General features: G+C 40.0%; 1 protein-coding gene across 1 annotated transcript; it reads left to right on the top strand.

Annotated features, from left to right (window-relative positions):
• LOC109232773 (gibberellin 2-beta-dioxygenase 2-like) lies at positions 1,326 to 7,230 on the top strand. The gene is made up of 3 exons (XM_019398503.1): positions 1,326 to 1,815; positions 4,353 to 4,728; positions 6,770 to 7,230. Exons 1-3 carry the CDS (start codon positions 1,361 to 1,363, stop codon positions 7,025 to 7,027), a joined length of 1,089 nt encoding a protein of 362 aa, XP_019254048.1. The 5' UTR covers positions 1,326 to 1,360; the 3' UTR covers positions 7,028 to 7,230.

Raw genomic sequence — 16,966 nt, 5'->3', positions numbered from 1 at the left:
AATTTTTCATAATTAGCTACGTTGTATTTTGTAGCTATAAATGCTTTATGTTGTAGTGGGAAGAGAAAAGAAGAAAACTAGTTAGAAGCCTCCTTCAAGCGTGGTTTGTGTTCCCCCACGTCTAAGATCTGTCAAAAGCCAAAATAGCAATTTTATATGTATTTATACCAAGTAGGGTTAGGCCCAGACGAAACACCCTTTCCTGCGCGAAATAGGACTCTGGCTGTGTAAAATTTGCACAGACGTGCCGCATCGGGCGATGCGCCATGCGGTGTGCTTGTGGGGAAATTCAGAGAGCTGATTCTGACAGACTGCAGGAAAATTCCAAAGGCGCGGCGCACGCTGCGCCGCTCGATGTGCCGCGACAGGGAATTCGCAAAAATGCAAAACATGAAAGTTGTATCCCTTTCAACTAGCTTTCCAACGATAAATTGTGGAACCCAAACGGAGTTCTGAGCAAAAAGTTATGTGCATTTTACTAGACAATGTGCCGTATGCCTACTCGATTCTCCGTTTCGTCTTTAACTATCATCCGTTGATCTCCGATCACGATCCCGGCTTGATTCCTTGGTCTTTTAGTCAGACTTCAAAACTCCAAATCACTTGAATTCATTCCATAATATCTACATAGCTCGGAATCACTCCTAGAGGCATAAAGTACACAATTAGTGCAAAACACTAGCGATTAAAGTTCAAACTCAATTAAAGTGCAGTAAATTAGAGTGTAATAAGCGACTAAAATATGCAATTATAGCCTATCATCAAAAACTAAAGCAGTAATTTTTGTGCAATGAACACCCAGAAATTTGCCCAGAGCAAAGTTGATATAAATCAACACTAGTATCTTACAATCCATTTATCCAAATACACCTAGATATTAGACTAGAAAATGCTTATTATACCTAATAATCTCATCAACAACAATAGTAATGGAAATGAAATTGGTTCTGAAGAATAACTTGATCTTAGCTTAAAAGCCAGGGAAACGTATCCAACTTTAGAATAATATTATAGAAAGTAGACTATATATCGAATCTCATACAAAAAATTAAAAAAAAAAAAAAATATTCATGTCGACAAAGGGGAAAAGGAAAAAGTCAACGGTTTTCTTTGTTTTGTTTAATGTTTGAGTGACATGAATTTTCTTCTTGTACTTTTCAAGCAAATGTGTGTAATCGTCAAAAGAATATTTATCTCCAGAATATTTATCTCCATATATCCCACTTCCCACCTATCTTCTTCAGTCCCCTTCTCATAGATTCTCTCTCTTCTTACGTATTGTAATAAGTACACTAATTAAAAGGGGGTTGGGGGTATTAAATCCACATCTTTCTCTATACATATGGAGAGTACGTAACATATGATTCTCTTCATTCTTTCTTTTACTACTATTCTCTTTCTTCTATACTGCTTTTTTCACATGGTGGTGGCTCATCAGCCTTGTCCGCCGTCTAGCCGCCAAGAAAAAGAAAAATTACGTGACATTGAGCTTCCTATAATAGACCTTTTGGGCGAGAGATCAGAAGTGTCAAAGCTCATTGTCAAAGCCTCTGAAAACTTTGGTTTCTTCAAAGTCATCAACCATGGTGTCCCTGAACATGTCATTAAAGTAATGGAAGATGAAAGCTACCGATTTTTCTCTAAACCGGCTTCCGAAAAACAACGTGCTGGACCGGCCAATCCATATGGGTATGGCTGCAAGAACATAGGGTTCAATGGAGATTATGGAGAAGTTGAATATTTGCTTTTTCATACCAACCCTTTGTCTATCTCTCAAACATCCAAAACTATTTCCAATGACCCAACCCTATTTAGGTATCTTCTAAACTTCTCATGTAGTAATTTTTTTTTGGGTGAAATTTTGATTTCTTGTCACTTTTTTTTCTAGATTATCATTAACTGGTTCGGAGGATATATCATGCAAGTTAACTAGCATAAAAATATTTACAAGTTTAATTACATGGTCAACATGAGCTCATGTAAACATTTTTGTTATATATATATATATATATAATTAAAAGTGGTCCAGGATAGGATATGGGAGACTTAGAGGAGTACCTCTACTACTGTTACTCTGTTCGTCTATATACATAACATCTGTAAAGCTACTAGGATTACAGTTTCTGACACTATAAGGACATTGGATCATTTGTTTCACCTTAGGTGACCTATTTATCGTATTGAACAATATAGGAATCACTACACATCTCATCCAGTGAGAGTACTAGCTAGAGAGGCTCTCTCTATAAATTGAAGAGGCCGTGGTAGTAGAGTTGCAGGATCTAGTTTAGTGATGTGAGATTAAATTAAGGGGGAAGGAAGAAAGGACAGATACTGGAATTTAGATAGTACACAAGTCAATTTCTTGGTTATAGGGAATGGACCTAGTATCTGTAGCATAGGGCATGTTGCGCCAGCTGTAGGATTGTTGAATCTGTCTCCGCCATGTTTGATCTTTTTTGAGGATTCAAAAAGAGCTAGACATCAACTACCCTCATATATCAACTCATCATGCAAAATTGCAAATCTCTTCTTTCTCTAGCTTTGCTTTCTTCATCATGCCCAATTTTCTCGCTTTAAATGTCATTTGTACTTTCTAATTTTTGACTTTCTTTCTTGTTTTCCATTTTCCATAAAGAGTAGTAACATTGTATTCTCGCTTTTACTTGGCATATATACTAAAAATAGATTTTTATTTTTACTTGTCAATTTACGTATATCAAGAGAGACAAAAAAAATTTCCTGTTATTTATTATTCATATCAAATCATTTTTTGAAATACAATGAAATATGCATCAATTAATATGATTATCATGGTAAATTATACACTTCATTTATTATTTTTTGTGGAGCGTGAAAAGGCAAAATGTGTCAAGTAGGGAGTAACTTATTGTCCAAGTGTCAATGCTGTTTTAACTCAAACATGAATATATATAATTATTTTAAATTATTCAAGCAGATGATTTCCGTAAAACCCGTCTATTTTAGAACGACAGAAATCTGTTGACTCTTGTATGATTGGTTAAATAATTAGCTACGTAAAAGCAAGTCCTCGATGGGCTAAAGACCTTTAGACTTTTGGAGTACTTAACACCTAAGTGATGCATAATTGGTGCAATTTATAATTAAACAAGTTGCTAATTCTAGTGTAGTGGTTTTGAATTGAAGCAACACGTGCTTTTCTTGGACCATTGTCACGTGGATTCCTAATTTCTCCATTGAGTGTGGGCTTATGTTACGAAATGATGCAACAAAAATATATCGAGAAGTTTTTTTTCTTTATATTTACAGTTGTCATCATGTACTATATATCTCTATCCTAGATCAAAGGACAGAAGTTTTCTTGAATTTGTTTGACAATATTCTAAGAATTTAAAGAGTGAAAACCACATCCCACTAGATATCTTGAGAGGACAACTAGAATTTTGAGCAGGATTGCATGATTCAAGAATCGACAATAGCGCCTTTGGAAGATACTTAAGCAAATGGTGAGAAAATGTGTGTAGATTTGTTTTTAAATTAAACAGAGGGAAAAATATAGATTTATCCGTCAACGGACTGAAATTCCAAATTGGGGACTAAGTACTACTCCCTACTTTTCATTTTAGATGATATAATTTGATTTGACACAAAATTTCAAAGAAAAAAAAGTTTTTTGAAACATGTGGTCCTAAACGTTTAAGGGGCAAAAGCTTTGTGCGACCGTGATATTTTTGTAGCTATAAAAGCTTATCATTAAGAGTAACGTGAGTAAAATAAAAAATTTAAAGTTAAATTATTTTTAAATATAAAAATGTATTATTTTTTTGGGAACACACGAAAAAAAAGATATAACTTGGTATTATCATTTGGTAATATGATAGTGAGAACAATAGATTAATGAAATTACTATGTGCCATAAAGGAGTTCCAAGCGTATTGGATGGCATATGCGATGTCCCATGTGCTGATGCGCATTGAATATTTACGGTTTTATGTCATAGACTAAGAAGAGGGTACGGAACTAGACGCAAATTGAAAATTAAATTGATACGATACTTCATAACACTGTAAGACTCGTACTCTCTGAGAAACAACACATAATGATTCAGAATCAGATTGACCTGTCAGATATCCTCATCCATCTAGCTATAAGGTCCAATCAAATCGTATTTGAAAAATAAAGAACTTATCGATTTTCAAACATAGAAGTAGAAATCTCCCAGAAATTGGTGACAGCCTAACCACAACCCTTTTTTTACTAAATCAAGAAAAGTTCATTAAGCTAAAGGAATTGTGTGCCGATGTATAAATAATGGTGATGAAGTGAAGAGTAAGAATGAGCATTGATTGATGTGGTTACGTTGTTGACAGGTGTGCAGTGAATGGTTACGTAGAAGCAGTTAGGGAGTTGGCATGTGAGATATTGGAGCTGATGGCAGAAGGATTAAGGGTCCCAGACACCTCAGTGTTGAGCAACTTCCTTAAGGACTATGATTCTGACTCTCTCCTCAGGCTCAATCACTATCCCCCTTTGCCCCCACTCCAACTCCTCCAGCTTCTCAACACGTCTCCTAACCAACCACCATCCAGAATTGGTTTTGGAGAGCATACTGACCCTCAGATCTTGACCATCTTGAGATCCAACGACGTTGCTGGCCTTCAAATCTCACCTCAAGAAGGTTTGTGGGTCCCTGTCTCCCCTCACCCTTCTACTGCCTTCTGCGTCAATGTGGGTGACGCCTTACAGGTGCGCCTTGCCCTCCTTTTTTTACTCTACTTGTCCTGTTTACATTGTTTCATCTTGTTCGCGACTGTAACAAATTAAAATTCGGAATGTGAACTTAGTAAATATAATTTTTTGCTGAATTAAATTCATGGTACCTACATTACATCTACCTTCTGAACAAAGTATATGCATTTTAGTATATCATGTTGTCTCATTTAAATTGAGAGTATGTTTAGTGTCATTCGTGACATAATAGTGATACAGGATCAACGATTGAACATGTCAAGAATTACAGTGGTCCCAGACTTACTCTAGTCACTATCTCTTTCTTTTTCGAATTTCTGATTTCGTAATAGCTACAAGTGCTTGTCATACATGGTAATTAGTGGTGGCAAAATAATTATCTACTTATATTATCTGTTAAAAAATAGGTTGGATAATTAATAAACTTTTTAAAAATAGGTCTAAGAACCATATTATCTACTTAGAAAATGAATAATCAATAGATAACTAATGAGTTTTAACTTATATATTTATAAAGGTTCAAATTTGGGATTACTCTATTTTGTGAGACTAGAAATTTTTCTAAAAATAATCATATTCAAGAAGCCATGGATAATATGGTTATCCATAATATCCTCGATTAACCCGTTTTTTATCTAATATTAAATATGAGTCGAGTCGAATAATTTATCCGTTTTTACATTATTCGTTTATCACCCTAATGGTAATCATAGCCCCATCCTCATTTAACACAAATAAAAAGTTAGAAATGGACATAACAGATGGTGAATGATAGCTTGAATTGACATGCATGATAGCTACAAGTGCTCTGGGGGGAAATAAAACTGAAAAGTGCAGTGATTAATGCTCAACAGAGTTTCGGGTTTAGCAAACTACAGGTTCCTTCAGTTCTGGCCATGCTTACAATTGATGTGATAAAACTGAACCCTCTCTGCAAGCATATTTTTGGAGGGCCCTACTTTTATTACTTCTAAAAGTTTTAAACTTTTCCTTGGATATTCGTGAATGCTCTAAAGTGCCAACTAGCTCTTTGATAGGTGTGGACAACTCTTGATAGTTCAGCGGTTGCCTGTTCTATCCACATTAGTATTGCTCGCGTGCCAAAAAGAATATCGATTAAGCTAGCGTTTGGCCATAGATCCCAAATTTATTTTAAAAAATTTGATTTGGGTAAAGTTTGGTTTGAAGATGAAAATGTGTTTGGACATACGTTTTCAAAACATATTTTCCAACTTTATTTTGAAAAAACATGTATATAATTCCCCAGTTTTGGGATTTTGGCCCAAATTCAGCTCAATAGCTGATTTTGGAATTTGAAATTTTTGATTTGGGATTTGGCCAAAATATGAGCAAAATTTATGGCCAAACATGAGTTTTGAAATAAATCTCAAATTTATTTTGACAAAACTTATGGCCAAACGGGGCCTTAAGTAATGAACTTTTAAAAAACGAGTAGAATATGGATAACAATCTTATTATCTATTTAGAAAATGGATAACTAATGAGTAACCAATGAACAACCAATAAGTCTAGCTTTTACATTTGTAAAGTATCAAATTGGGTGTTCCTCAAGTTAGGGAGACTGAAAATTCTCTCAAAAGTGATCATATATAAGAAGTCATGATTTATATGGTTATCCATATTATCCGCCGGTTAATCTGTTTTTTATCCGTATTAAATATGGGTCGGGTCGGATAATTTGTCCGTTTTTTATTACCCATTTTCGACCTGAACCATATCCGACCCGACCCGCCTGTTTGCCAGTCCTAATTAAAACTTTAGCTGTTAATTTGAATATTGATTACAATTATTTTCTTAAAAGTTTATATAATTGAAAACTACGGCTAAAAATACGACATTACAAACATCTATACTTTATAAACTTAGATGTTTGAAAATTCGTAGTCCAAAGTAAAACTTATAGTTCAACTCCACCCAGCATTATTACTATCATACAAAGATTGATGAGTATCTAGCTGTACCAAGGAACGAAAAGACTAACCCTTTAGGAATTGTACACTTGGTATTTAACTTGCAGGCACTGACGAATGGAAGGTTTTTGAGTGTGAGGCATAGGGCCATGGTGAATTCTTGCAGAACGAGGATGTCAATGGCCTACTTTGGAGCTCCAGCCCCCAATGCCAGGATAGCTTGTCCCCCTGAGCTGCTCTCACCACAAATACCTTATCTCTACAGGCCTTTCACTTGGGATGAGTATAAGAAAGCTACTTATTCCAGGAAGCTTGGAGACACTCGCCTACACTTCTTTAGGGTGCAATCAGATCTTAGTGAATGAAGGAATAAAAAGAAAATGAGGCTTCAATGGTTGTGTACATCCCCAAAGGGGAGTTTTGTTTCCGCCCTTTCCCCCCTCTGTTTTTGGCTAACAGATTTTTAACTATTTACTAGGAGTACTAGCTTTAATATTCAGTTTCGGAAAAAAACGGATTTGGTTTTCTTGTACTTTGATGAAAAGGTAAATGGAACTTTATTTCGGAAGCTCGATTAGCATTTCGGTTTCCACTTTCAACAAACTCGTCAAAAAACTCATTTCAATAAAACCATAGTGAATATTGGTGAAGGAAGCCTTGGAGTAATGGTAAAGTTTTCTCTATGATATCTATAGGTCACGAATTCGAAATGTGGAATTAGTATAGTTGTATCAGGATAGGTTGCCTATATCACAACCCTTGCGGTGCGGCCCTTCCGAGAACCTGCGTGAGCACGGGATGTCTCATGCAACGGGTTGTCCTGCCCTTTTGCCCATTTGTGAATAATGCTGCAAGGAACTACGAAGTTATGATTCTCTGGTTCCATGTGTTTACCCTAAAAACGGATTACAATTGAATTTGTATTATGGTTTTAAGGACACGTGACCTTACTTAGCACAAATTGAGCAAAACGTAAATTGATATTGAAATTGACAGTAAATAGGAATTAAAGCAAACCAAATGGATCAAGTAGCCTTGGTCCTCGAATTTGATCACCCTGAACCAAGTGAAGATTCAATTGATATAAGAACAAAGTAACAGAATGTTAAATGCTTAAGAGAAAAGTAGTATATTGCTTTATATGACGTGAATATGATGTCTTTACAAATGATCAGACCCCCTTTATATAGTAGGGGAGTCCTATTTATGGTACAATTCTAAATACAGTAAGAAATCCCTATCGGCCTCTTCTTGATACGTGCTGGGATTTACGCCGTGATCCTCGCCCGATTGCGGATATTTCGTCTTTCTGCTATTCGACCTAGTAAGCTCCCCTCGATCTCCATCTTATTGGGTCCCGATCTTGGTCGATCTCAATCTTGGTCGGTCTAGGCTTTGGTCGGTCTCGATCTTAATCGGTCTCAGGGTCTCGATCTTGACAACCTAACTCTGTACCATAGTTTGATATAAATCAAAGCCGATCCTTGACTAATCATGCTCCAGCCTCGATCAGTCACACAAAAAGGTCAAGCCCGATTTGACCCTATGCAGATAGTCTCCTCGTTTTTTGGAGAGTAATGACAAGAAACGATTTGAGCCCTTGATCTTGCCCTCGATACACTGTGACGTAAACATCATGACGTAAGCAACTGAGGTAACCAAAACGTCTCGTCGGTACAGTTTCCCAGGCATTTAATGCGGGCCAGTCGACGGTCGGCACTACCGGATTGGAACCAACATCTCAAACCTATAAATGTATCTTTCTTCTTTTGCCCAAACTCTACTTTGAAATCTTCTTTGCCCTAATCTTCAAAATTCCTTTGCCTTCCTCAAAACTTTGTGTTTTCAGATCTATGGTGTTTTTTCACCTGTTTCGTCACAAAATACCAAGTATTTCTTCTCAGTTTCCATTCTTCTTTATTCGTAAAAGTAAAATGGCTAAGACTTCAAAAACTGTTTCGCAAAAAGAATCAACTTCTTCATCAAGGCTCGCCGACGATGGAGCCGTGGAAGAACCTCCCCTAGAGGACTTCATTCCGACAAAGTGCATAACGGCTGCCGATTTTAAGGTAGAGAATACACCCTCGGTACTGGGTCGATGCGAACCGATATCGAGGTACATATGCATAATTACCGACGATCTCCTCGACCAAGTTAAAGAGGACTGCATTGACAAGCATGTGGTGGTGGCCTCGCTTGAGGAATCAATCACTACCCATGTGGAAGGGTTTCTAAGTGTTTACACTTATCCTTTCACATTGGGTCCTTTAGACCCTATCGTCGTTTCCTTCTGCAAGAGGTACGATGTGACCCTTGGTCAGATTCATCCATCATTCATGAGGATCGTGATCCTCCTCCTAGTTTTTGTAAGCAAGATCGAGGGGCATCCTTTTACCCTCGATCACCTTATGCGACTCTACAGTCCCCGGCTTTATCGAAGAGGATTGATCAAGCTTTACCGTCGAGCCACCAAACCCACGAGACTGAGGTTGGATGGGCCGATTTGTCTGAATAAAGACTTCGGACCTAATTTGTGCCGAAGACATGCCGTTTCCTGAAAAATGGAACACGAATTGTAAGTATTGCTTCGCCTTGAATATTTAACTTTGCCGTTTTACTTCTCATCTTCTTTCCTCATCTATGCTTTTTTGTGTTGCAGCTGTGGCCCATGTGCCAGAAGTAATCCCCGATCTCAGGCAATGGCTTGAGGGCTTAGTGTCGCAGAAGTTATACTACGAACGTGCTTGGACGGAGTTATCAAAGGGTCAATGGGAGGCCCGTAACCACGGTAATTTTCTTTCGTAAAACACTCATCGTTCGGGTCTTGTATCGATCTTACTCGACTTTTTTCATTTGTAGGCCTCGGGAATGATGTAGCAATGAGGCCCCTGTCCGCTGAAGAAGAGGTACTTCTTTCTCCATCTGCCCCAAAGCAGGCCAAAGAGAAGAAAAGAAAAGGGGCTTCAAGCCCTCCGAGACCGGAAAAAAAAGACCGGCGAGGAGGCCTTGTAAGCCTAAGGGGGACACCGGTGCTATACATCCGGACTCAATCCGACAACTAAGAGATGAGTCTGAAGAGGAAGATCGATCCAATTTGATAGCCCGTGTGCGGGCTGGCATCTCGATACAAAAGTCGCTCGAACCGGAGGGGGGTTGACAAGGGAGCTTCGACCGAAATTTTGGAGCCAGAAAAGGTCGAGGTCGCTCTGTCCCAAATTAAAACGATCGAGGGGGGAAACGGAGGCAAGGACTCTCGAATAGCTGAAGATGTCCTGAGGGACGATCTCAGAGTGATTGATATCTCCGAGTCCCCTCAAGTTTCGGACTCCACGATCCGCGAAGCTGCTAACTTGGTAGGTCCCCCTTGCGAGGGTCTTCAGGGGTTAGTTGACATCCACACCTTCCTGGATGGGGTGGAGTTTGAAGCTTTGGGTGATAACACCGATTTTTATGACTTATTGGTGCCGAAGAAAACACCATCCTCGGATGTCGCTGGGTCTTCATTGAGCCCGACACTAGTGGACCGGTTCCCGACCCCAGTGCTAAGCCCGATCGTAGGCATACCATAATGCTTACTGTCCGGAGGATACCTGAATCTTCTCTCCCCCTATGGAGATTGCTAGCTACTTGAGATGTTTGGTGACCAAAGAGGACCAAGCCGCGATGGATGCAGTGGGAGCCGCTTGTTTGTTCAACGAGGTTCAGCATGCTCTGAATCGGGTATGACAGAATATAAGAGTCCAGCAAACTCTATAGAGAACCAGGTTCTCTATCAGGTTCAACAGTACACACACACAGTAGTAAATAAATGACAAGAGGAATTTTACGTGAAAAATTCTAAAATTCCCAGCTCAACGGGATTAAAAACCACGACTTACCCTTGTAGGATTTCAACTTCACTACTGAGCAACTTTTAGATTACAACCTATGCAACCTAGGAATTAAGCTCTTAATCCCTTACTAACTTGTAATATCTATTACAAGCCACTTTATAATAACTCTATTACAAAGACTTTACAACATGACTAACTCTAGCCAAGACTCAAACACACACGTTTAAGGTTTAAAAGAGTTTCCTATAAAATGCTTCTAAACAAGCTAGGTAGGAATTACAATTGAAGAACTATTACAAAGTTACAACTCAACTAAGGACATATAATGACTCGATGTGGGAACTGGTCCGTATTTGCTTTGTTCTTTGTTCTTGAAGCACTTGAAACTTGCTTGCTGAATGGTCACGTGAGTGAGCTTGACTAAAATCTCTAAGTGTTCACGTGAATGTGTTTTACCTCCCTTGGTGTTAATAATACATGTATGACCTCACATACAATGATGTAAGCAAGGTAGGTAAAAAGCCTTTCACAGAAAGTTGACTGCTGCACTATTCCTGTACAGTAGCGTGTGCAGGCAACAACTTTCCAGCTGGAGAGTTGACTTCGTTCAGTCTCCTCGGGAACTGGTAGGGACCTGTTCCCTCAGCTGTTCCTTCCACTCTGAGGAGTTGAATCATATCCCAAGTTGGATCCCAACCTGGAACCTTGTGATCGTAATGTCTTGTATATGTGTAACAGGTTCTTTATCTGGTTCTGGATAGTAAGTTTGTTAGATCATCAAAATATAAAGTAAAGTACTTATGACCAAAGTACTTGTAACCTATTAATTTTCCCCTTTTTGATGATGACAAACTCATAATTGAAAATTCCAGAAAGAGCCACATAGAACCAGACTGCGAACTAGAAAGACCTTAAGTTTCCCCCTGAATTTCTGCATTCCCCCCTTAATCAGTACCCGAACCTCTGTGAGTTCCCTCTGAATCTACATTCCCCCATATTAATGCTCTTTATTATTCAATTAAACAATTTCCCCCTTTTGGCATCATAAAAAGCACAGAACAAGTAAGTAGCATAAAGAAGTCTAGCGTGGTTAACTCATGCCATTTGTGTGCACACAACATGATAGAAAACAGAGACAAAAAAGCAGCAGCATAAACAACAAAAAGGAAACCACTTACATTAAACAAATTTGGACTTTTACAAGTGGGAGTAGAATCATTGTTATTATCCATAGTTTAAAACAAACAAAAACAATTACCGGAATAAGGACAAACATCACCAAAAACAACTAAGAAGATAGACACTGGAAACTGGACACTGAGGGGACATTCTTTAGGGGACACTGGAGGAAGGGGGCTTGGAAGAGGAAGCAAGGGTTTGGAGAACAAGATCCATGCGAGCATTCGCGGACATTTGCTCATTGAGCAGTCTTTCTTTCAGGTCCTCCACCTGTTTCCTGAGTTCAGCATTCTCCTTTGTTAGGCGTGCAACTTCTGAGCTATGAGAACTACTAGAACCAGGTGCCTCTTGTAACTGACTGAGCTGACTCTCAAGAATTGAGTTCCTAGCCTTCAACTTCCGGATCTCCTCTGTGGCACTGTTCTGAGCATTTATCAGTTGAGAGATAGTGGAAGTGCTTCCAACTCCTCCGACCTTGTCAATACACTCACACTCCTCAAGAGTAGTTTTTGAAAAGGATTGCTTTTTAGTGCCCACTTTGGCCTGTCCCAGAGGTACTTGGAAGAACTCAAAGAACTTTGTGAGAAGAAAACCATAAGGTAGTCCAGGATTCTCATCCTTAAGGTTTTCTACCTTCTGCATATGCTCAATCATTATGGCAGGCAAATTGATGGTGGTAAAATTATCCAAGTCTTCCATAAGGAACATGTCAGCTTTGGATGCAATAGATCTTCTCTCAGCGCGGGGAAGCAATACTTTGTTAACCATCACAAAAAGCAACTGATATACCGGAAGGAGTTCCTTCTTATGCACTTGTTCCCCATGCTGTATTGCCTTGTCCTTGACAATGGCATTTCTGAAGTTTGATGTGCAGGCACCCTGAGTATACGACAGTCCTTCGGCAGGAACACCCAGAATTGACCCCAATAAGGCAGAGTCCACCACTGTGTCCACCCTATTTATCAACACACAAATTTGACCACCCTCTACTGTGAAGAGGCTGGTATAGAAACTTCGTACCTCCTCCTCATACACTTTGAGAACCTTATTTATAAACAAATTTGTCCATTGTTGAGAATCACAAATTTCCACCAATTGTCTCATGCCAGCAAGTTCTAGAATGTCAGAGGCAAATGTGCGGCCCCATAGTACTTTATGATTTCTCAACTTCCTTTTCTCAGAACTCAGAGACTCACTAACTTTTGCTTTCTTGATGGAACCAGGTTCCTCATCATCATCCATTTTTCTTTTTACTGACTTACGAATAGACTTTCCCTTCTCCACTTACTTTTTCTGCATATGTTCACCAGATTTCTCCACTTCTTTATCATCAGACTTGTCACCACCTTCTTTCACTGACTTATCACCAGAATTTTTCACCAACTTTTCACCGGAAGCAGCATCAGCACTCTTGGAAGGACTTTCAACATTTGTAGAAGTGTGCCTTACAGATTGAAAGTGAGAGTGCTTCTGCTTCGAGGACTTGGGGGTTAAGGAACTAGGTTCCTCTTCTACTTCCTCATCAACATTCACCACAGGGATGACCTTTTCATGCACAACTTTTCCATCCTTTACCAGCCTTCTCTTTTTTTTTGCTCCTTTGACTCTTCTTGAGAGCAGACTCCAGAGCCTCCTTTTGGTGCAACCGTGTAATGGGTCGCTTAGGGGTTGACTCTGGAGCTGCAACTGGCTTACTCCTAGCCCTGATAGAACTAGCATATGCCAAATCATCCGTGTCTTCTTCACTTTCAGAATTCATCTCAGGCACCACCATATTCAGAGGCTTAGCATGGAAGTGGGGAGAAGGAGCAAGATCAACACTGACCTAGGGGGATGACCCCTGGCCTAGATCCTTCGAGGAGGGATGAGGTTCACCTATCGGGACCCTAGTAGTGTCATCCTCAATCGGTTGTTCGAATGGAACAATTGCTCCCCAGTCTTCTGTGGACTGAGGCTCTTCCCCTTGAGACTCAGACCCTCCTCCACCTTCCTCCACAATAACCCCTTCTGAAGCAATGAGAGCATATTTTCTATTCCCTCATTTTCTTGTGGTTTCATGGCAATTTCAACAGAAAGAGGAGTGATAACTGTAGAATCACGGCCTGTCATGGTTGTCTTAGTCTTTTCACGACTAATCACTGGATTTTCACTCGAGTGTTGTCACGACCCAAGTTCGCCCTCCGTGAACATGTCGTGACGGCACCTAGTCCCTACGACTAGGTAAGCTAACAATTTCGAAAAGAAAGAAACAAATGCGGAAAACTAATAAAATCCGAAGATAACATATATAAAAGTATTTAAGATGCCGCTCGGCATATACAATACAAGATCTCAAAAACCGAACAACTCCTAAAACCCGGAATCCCATGAATCACAAGCTATGAATACGAAAAAATGCTCTAACTCCGGAATGTCTAAATCAAAAGAAAAGATAGAAGGGCTATCACTACAAGAGAGAATGGAAAGGGACACGGCAGATATACCTCGAAATCTCTAGAGAATCGCCTCGCCTTAAGGGTAGTAAGGCTGAGTCGAAGTATCTGGATCTGCACACGAAAAACATGTGCAGGAAAGGGCATGAGTACACCATAGCGGTATCCAGTAAGTGACAAGCCTAATAGTTACTTAATGAAAATCGGATTTTCAACAATTAGCACATGTACGCACTCGTCACCTCACGTAGAAGGCATTTCATATATCAACAATACCGAATCCTAAGGGGAGTTCCCCCACAAAAGGTTAGGCAAGCCACTTACCTCGAACTAGCTCAATCAACTCAATACCACGTTCTTGCCATGAATATCCGACTCCAAATGGCCCAAATCTATTCACAGTAATTCCATAATGTAAATATAACTTCAAGTAACTAATTCAACTAATTAATTCGAAGCTAATACGCGAAATTAGGAAACTCGACCAAAAAGCCTCTCGGGCCCACGTCTCGGAATCGGGTAAAATTTACAAATTCGGAAACATCACGCTCTCACGAGTTCATATATACAAAAATTACTTCAATCCGACATCAAAATCTTGATCAAAACTCCAAATTAGGCCTAAGAACTTTTCAAATTACTCTCCAAATTTTCACCCCAAATTCGAATTTAAAGGATGAATTTAAGTATAGATTCGTGAAAATTAATCAAAACCGAGTAAGAATTACTTACCCAAAACACCCAGGTAAAAATCTCTCCCAAAATCTCCAATCCCGAGCTCCCAAATCAATTTCTAAGGTTTTGAAACTTAACACTCGACTCTGCCCCTTTTCTGACCAGTGGAACCGCATCTACGGCTCTAGGACCGCACTTGCGGTCTCGCTTCTGCGTAGACCAAGTCGCACCTACGAATTTTCATTAAACAGAAATTTCCGCACCTACGACCTACATTCCGCAGATGCGGTGCCGCTTCTACGGTGCCTGGGCCGCATCTGCGGTCAAATCCAAGTACGCCTCAGACCGCATCTGCGACTAGCCACACGCTTCAGCGGGCCCGCACCTGCGGTCCCCTGCGACTTTTACTAAACAGAAATTTCCGCACCTGCGACCTACATTCCGCAGATCCGGTGCCACTTCTGCGGTGCCTGGGCCGCATCTGCGGCCAAATCCACTACGCCTCAGACCACATCTGTGACTAGCCACACGCTTCTGTGGGCCCGCACCTGCGGTCCCTAATCCGCAGGTGCGGTTATGACGAAACTTCAGCACCTGAAGGTGCTTCTAAACCTTCAAATTTTCTTCCGTCAACCTTTCGAAATCATCCCGAGGCCCCCAGGACCTCAACCAAAAATACGAACAAGTCATATACTACTATTCAAACTTGTACCAATCCTCGGAACACTCAAAACAATGCCGGAATACCAAATCACCATCGGATTCAAGCCTAAGGATTCCAAAACTTTAAATTTCCGCTTTCGATCAAAAAGCCTACCAAACCTTGTCCGAATTACCTGAAATTTTGCACACACGTCTCAAATGACACAACAGACCTACTCCAACTTCCAGAATTCCATTCCGGTCCCGATATCAAAATCTCACTATGGAACCGGAAACTTCAAAAATTCAACTTTCGGCATTTCAAGCCTATTTAAGCTACGGACCTCCAAAACACAATCCGAACATGCCCCTAAGCCCGAAATCACCTAACGAAGCTAACGGAATTCCATTCCGAGGCTGTCTTCACACTGCTCTGACTACGGTCCAAATTCTAAAGCTTAAGCTCTCATTTAGGGACTAAGTGTCCCAAAACACTCCGAAACTCAAAACGAATCCTCCCAACAACTCACAATAGCAGAAACAAACACGGGGAATGTAGTTAATAGTGGAACATGGCGTTAATTCTTAAAACAACCGGTCGGGTCATTACAAGTGTCCACCAATGGAGAGAGCTGATGTTTCCTGAACAGGGTTCCCTTGTTTACCTTGTTCACCCTGTTTACTCTGTTTGATCGGTGAGACTGAAGGAGGACAGGCATTCTCAATCTTCCTCAGATGAGGAACAGAATTGGAGTGGGTAGGAGAGGGAGTGGAGTGTGGAGGAGACTCTGCTTTAGGGTTTGGATTGGTGATTGTGTTGGGGGAGGAGTTCACCGCTGGAATGTTGACTGGTGTGGACTCAATCACAGTGTTGTCAGGCACACTGGAGGTTGCTTGATTTTCAGACATGGTGAGATTGTACTCAAGGGTTGTGGATTGAGAAGAGAGAAGATAAATAGGAGGTTTTGAATTTGGAAGAGAAGGGTTGTGATGTTGAGTTATTTATGATGAGGGACCAGTTCTGAAATGGCGAAAACCTTTTGCTTGGGGAGTTGCATCACTCAAAAAAGGTGTGACGCATTGGATGAAAAGATACAACTTAAAGAGACTGTTACGTTGATGATGATGTGACATTGTTTTTGTCCATTTTAAATTGTGTATGAAAGAACAAAGAAGCTACTAACCTGTATCAAGAAAACCAGGTTCCCTGATAGGTCTGGCAAGTGAGTTTAACCCCTTTGTCAGCATGTACTTTAGTATCTGCTTTTGTAGTCATCATGCGTGTCTGCCTATAACGGTATAGAGGTGAGTTAGACTTAGTTAGAAAACACTTTAGCTAACTTTCACCTGACTATGACTTTCATAACCAATCATGAGGAACCGGGTTCTCAGTTGGGTTTTATCATCCCCAGTGCAAGGCAATTTTTCTCAGAATGTTTTCTTCTCAGGGCTTTGGTGAAGATGTCTGCAACTTGATCTTCAGCAATCAATGTATTTGGCCCTCTTGAGTTGGACTCAAGGTCTTCCAATTTGCTGCTTGGTC

The sequence above is a fragment of the Nicotiana attenuata genome, chromosome 9, assembly GCF_001879085.1.
Source record: "Nicotiana attenuata strain UT chromosome 9, NIATTr2, whole genome shotgun sequence".
NCBI lineage: Eukaryota > Viridiplantae > Streptophyta > Magnoliopsida > Solanales > Solanaceae > Nicotiana > Nicotiana attenuata.
Note: the sequence above shows the minus strand (reverse complement) of the source record. Positions and strands in the feature narration are given on the sequence as shown.

Coding starts and splice junctions, on each gene's coding strand:
- LOC109232773 (XM_019398503.1), top strand. CDS start 1,361: ATGATTCTCTTCATTCTTTCTTTTACTACTATTCTCTTTCTTCTATAC. Junction 1,816..4,352: donor AATGACCCAACCCTATTTAG/GTATCTTCTAAA, acceptor CGTTGTTGACAG/GTGTGCAGTGAATGGTTACG. Junction 4,729..6,769: donor ATGTGGGTGACGCCTTACAG/GTGCGCCTTGCC, acceptor TTTAACTTGCAG/GCACTGACGAATGGAAGGTT.